The sequence below is a fragment of the Cucumis melo genome, chromosome 1 (assembly GCF_025177605.1).
Source record: "Cucumis melo cultivar AY chromosome 1, USDA_Cmelo_AY_1.0, whole genome shotgun sequence".
NCBI classification, from domain to species: domain Eukaryota; kingdom Viridiplantae; phylum Streptophyta; class Magnoliopsida; order Cucurbitales; family Cucurbitaceae; genus Cucumis; species Cucumis melo.
Genome location: NC_066857.1, coordinates 9,451,642 through 9,456,721, shown reverse-complemented (window position 1 = coordinate 9,456,721; position 5,080 = coordinate 9,451,642). Strand labels below are relative to the sequence as shown.

At 30.8% G+C, this 5,080-nt stretch overlaps 1 protein-coding gene across 1 annotated transcript; it reads left to right on the top strand.

The window, feature by feature from the left end:
- Positions 1 to 3,708: 3,708 nt before the first annotated feature.
- On the top strand, positions 3,709 to 4,209 carry LOC107991885 (extensin-3-like). The gene has a single exon (XM_051081831.1). The coding sequence runs from the start codon at positions 3,709 to 3,711 to the stop codon at positions 4,207 to 4,209; it is 501 nt and encodes a 166-aa protein (XP_050937788.1).
- The last annotated feature ends 871 nt before the right edge of the window (positions 4,210 to 5,080 follow it).

Below are 5,080 nucleotides of genomic sequence, written 5' to 3'. Positions count from 1 at the left end.
TCCCTTGACCTCATTCCTAAATCCCATATATATACCTTTTTTAGTTATCAATATTCTAATTTATCCTTATTAACATGGCAGTAGAAAATACAACCAAAAACTCTCAATAAAGAATAATCTGCAGATTTTCCAGATCACACCTCATAAGTTGTTTAGCAATCAATACCTATGTGAGGTCCACAGCTAATCAAATAACATGTTGTATTTACTGCTTCTGTCCAAAACCTTCTAGTCAATTATGCATTAGAGAGCATACATCTAAGACTCATCAATAATGTCTAGTCCATACACTCTATAATCCAATTTTGCTGTGAATGTCCATAACAATATCATGACTAACAATCCTCTTCGTTTTACAAAACTTATTAAACTCAGATCCACAAAATTTCAAACCATTATCAGTTTGCAACATTTTGATCTTCTTTTTAGTTTGATTTTCAATCAAAACCTTCTACTGCTTGAAATTCTTGAAAGTTTCACTTTTATATTTCATCATAAATTAAAGACTCAAGTCATTCTTGAGTAATCATTAATTATGGACATAAAGTACATGTTGTGCCTTCAATGGACTCAACTCTAGAAGGTCCCCAACACAATTTGAATGGATGTAATCAAGTGTCCCTTCTATAGAATGAATACCTCTTAGAAACTTGTTGCACTAAAGCTTCCCAAAAACACAATGTTCATAGAATTCAAGATTCTACACCTTATGCCCATATAAAAGATCCCTTTTTAACAAAATTTTCATCCCCTTTTTACTTATATGACCAAGTCTCATATGTCACAACTTAGTCATATCTTCTTTGTTAACAAGAGACGATGGGATAGCATTATATTCTGTTATTGTGAAACCTGACAAAAAATATAATTTTTCATTTATGTCTCTCATAAATCACCTTAGAGCCCTTGTAGACATATAATATCACTCCGCTTTTACTTTTGAAATGGTAGAACTTATTATCAAGCACACTAAAAGATATCAAAATTTTCATCATTAATGGAACATTTCTAACCTCGTCAAAAGTGTCAAAAATACCTTCTATGATGGGGACAAAGATATCAATACAATTAAGGCAGCATCTTCTCACAACGTAGATCTAACAAAATTTTATTTAACTAATCAAGATGACCTCGAAGAGCGTACCTTCCTCCATATGAGATGATACAAACATTTCTTCATCAACAACCTTTTAGTTAAAGACTTTCGTTATGTAAAGACTTTCCAACTTCAATCAAAAACCAGTGACAGTTTCTTCATTTGCTACCTCAATGATGACTAGCATGATCGTTGAATGAGTGTTCTCCTCTAGAGTCTATCATTTTTCGTCATCTACAGTTGTCTTCTTCGACTTAACACTCAGTGGAGCCCACAACCTCTGTTGCTTTAGTAGGGATCATATCTTGATTTGCCATAAACTGAAATTATTCCTCCCGGTGAATTTGTTGAATTTTATGTTCACTTCAGACATCTTTTATTATCGATGTGGAATTTTGAAACCAAAAGATTTGGCTCTAATACCAGTTTGTTACGAAATCGACAATTGAAATAATACAAAAGAATGTAAAATAATATAGAAGATCAGAATTCATATTTACGTGGTTCACTAACAATGTGTTGGCTACATCCATGAGGTAGATGAAGAACAATTTTACTAGAGAAAATGTTACAAAATTTCTAGGATGAACAAAATTCCTCATGTGTTGAAATGTTTATAGAACACATTTATCTAAACCCAAAGCAAAAAAAGAATCAATTCTATAATTAATTAAACACATCTTCCAAAACCAATTTTGATTAGAATCCAAGGCATTCTAACACATACTGTCCTTTGAACACCCTTTAATGAAGGTTTACAGTGATAAGCGTGAATGTGAGAACAGATAAGAGTTAGGAGGAATCTCAAGTATGTAGGGTTGAATGAGAAAAAGAATTCTATATCGTGTGAGAATACTATTGTATTTGATTAGTTAACAATGAGTATGAAAAATGAATAGAAGAAGAGTCCTAACATATGAGAGTACTACTATATGAACCCTAATTTTACGATTACTAAAAAAGGAGTGAAGTCCTATTATGTTGGGAATGCGATCAAAGTTCCATATCAATTAGATAAAAGGGATGATCGTGGGTATATAATTTAGAACAATAATCGTTATTGGTACGAGAGAGTACCTTTTAGGGTGAAACCAAAAGTAAAGCCATGAAGGTTTATGTTCAAAGTGATCAATATCATAATTCATACATATATGGAGACTTTTTTAGGGTAATAAATCTCTATCATATATTTTGTTCCATGTATTTTTTAACTTTTCATTTTGGTTCCTACTTTTAATTTGGTTTTTTTATCTCGAACTTTCAAGAGAGACTATTTTGATTCCTTAAAATTAAACTTAAAATGAAATAAAAGTGAAGTGACCATTTGAAAATACAATGACCAAAGTGCTTCATAGTTTAAAATACAATTACTAAAATGAATATTTTGAAATTTAATGACTAAAATGAATCAAATTAGAATTGCATGTACAGACTAAAATGAATATTTTGAGAGTATAAAAACTAAAATGAAAATATCAAAAACAAAAGTATAGGACCAAATCATTATTTAACCTTATAAAAGATATCATTGGACTAGGTAGGAATTTAGTTGGGTAATTATAATAGGTAACAATTTTTAGAATAATTATTAAGTATGTAGTAATATTTTAAAAAAATTGCAAATATAGCAAAGTCTATTAGTGATAGACTTCTATCGTTGATAGACTCTTATAGTTTATCAGTAATAGACCAACATTTGTCACATTGTCTATCAGTGATAGACTTCTATCATTGATAGATTTTGACAGATTTTGCTATATTTGCAATTCTTTTAAAATGTTGCTATATACTTAATTATTTTGAATATAATTACTACATTTGCAACTATCCCGTGTCGTTTGTCTGTGTTTTCTTTTCACATATGTTTTATGATTTATTGACAATTACTATATACAATTTTTTTTTCAATCTACGCATTTAACTGCACAAACCTATTAGGATTGTTTCGAAATAAACTTCAAGCACTAACATAGTTAAAACCAAACCTTTAAAATATTAATTTTTTTTTATATAATTTAAGTGTGTAGAATTCTTCAATATTGAGGCATAAGTGAAACCACTCCATAATCCATAAATGTTTTTGTTACTTTAACCTTTTCTTTTAATGTAAAAAAGACACAACATTTTGTTTGCTCTCTCTCCAGATTTTGATTATTTTGGGTAATATTTGGCTACAATGCACCCATTTTTATACATTTATTCTTTTCGCTCATAAAAAAAATTAATATTTCTTAAAAAAAATTAATTAAAGTTTAACGTATGACAAATTATGATTAGATAATTTGATAGATGCACAAAAATAAGTGGTATTCGGGATGTACCTAAGTATTTTTCTTTTTCTTTTAATAGATAATCTAAATTACAAACTACCTTCTGCGTTAATGCTTTTTAATTTGCAATTCCACATTTAATTAGGTGTAAATATTAAGTAACCTTTTGAAATAGATTACAATTACAATGACATGCTTAGCTTTGAAGTGTTGAGGTAATGAAGAAGGATGCTCAAAGCTATATCTATATATATCTAAAAGGCAAAGATGGGTTCAAATCAAAATCACAATTAAGAAAACCCAAGAGTTGTGGATATGCAAGGAAAAATTGGTCCTCCTATAATGGTCTCTCTTGTTATTTCCGTTTTGGTGGTAGCTCTAAGCCTATCGTATACAACTGTTCAAGCCTACCAAGATTCCTACTCTTCAACGCTTACCTTTAAGGATCATGACAAACACAAATCTCCACCCCCACCGTCTCGAAAGAAGTCTCCTCCACCGCCACCTCCGTCCAAAAGGAAGTCCCCCCCTCCACCACCACCAAAGAGAAATGAATATCTCTCACCTCCACCACCTCCAAAAAAACACGATAACAAGTCACCTCCTCCTCCACCGCCAAAAGAGAAGACTCCTCCACGACCAAGAAAGTCTCCCCCTCCACCACCACCAAGAAAGCATGATAACAAGTCACCACCTCCACCACCACCAAGAAAGCGTGATAACAAGTCACCTCCACCACCGCCACCAAAGAAACACGAATATGACTCCTATCCTCCACCACCACCACCAAGGAAGCATAAGGACAAGTCCCCTCTTCACCACGATCCCCTCACAATTAATTAGGTCAATATAAGGAATTCTCATCGACTATAAACCAAAAGAAGGTGATATATTAAATAATACACAACTCAATCCATTACTCAAACATATGCGTACATCTCAACATGCAATATCTTACGTGAAGTTTTATGTTTCTTTTGCAGGAAAAAGAATAAAGAAGTGAAGAAGTATGTATTTAGGTCAACTAAAGAAAACAACTTAAAAGTGTAAAAAAGAAGGTTGTTTTCATCTATTTGCTATACCTATGATTCTACGTGTTTTCTACGTGTGTCTTTAGTATTCCGTTGATTAAATAAAAGTCCATCTTACTTTCGTGTGTTTCCTAGGGAAAAAAAGAATCAGCTCTTCTTATTCTTATGCGACACATGAAATATTAAATAGAAAATACGGTATAATTTTATGAGCAATGATTAGGTGTAGTCAAAGTATTAAATTTTCGTTAAAATGTCAATATTTTCATCATTGTTTTCACATTTCTAAGGGTTTGACATCGACATAAGAGGTTAATAGATTTCAATATTTGCATTATATCGTAGAAAAATCTACAAAACACAAAAACTGATCATCAATATCTCATCGATATAAATATAATATAAATAATAGAACATATTATTTGTGAAATCAAAAAATGCTTGGTTACTAGATTAAAATTATTTTGTTGAAGTTTTTATTTTGTATAATTTAAAATTGCTTCCACCCTTATGTTGTAGTGGTAGAAACTTTGAAAATACAAAATAGATTTAATCAATTAGATGAAAAATGCATAAATACTTAAAATAAAGGAAAATTTTCATAAATATAACAAACCCACAAAATATTTAATCTCTATGTAACAAAATGAAAAAGCCTACGAGGATGGCCATTCTTTTTTATA

What these genes read in the sequence shown, in the direction of transcription:
- LOC107991885 (XM_051081831.1), top strand. Translation starts at nt 3,709, where the DNA reads ATGGTCTCTCTTGTTATTTCCGTTTTGGTGGTAGCTCTAAGCCTATCG.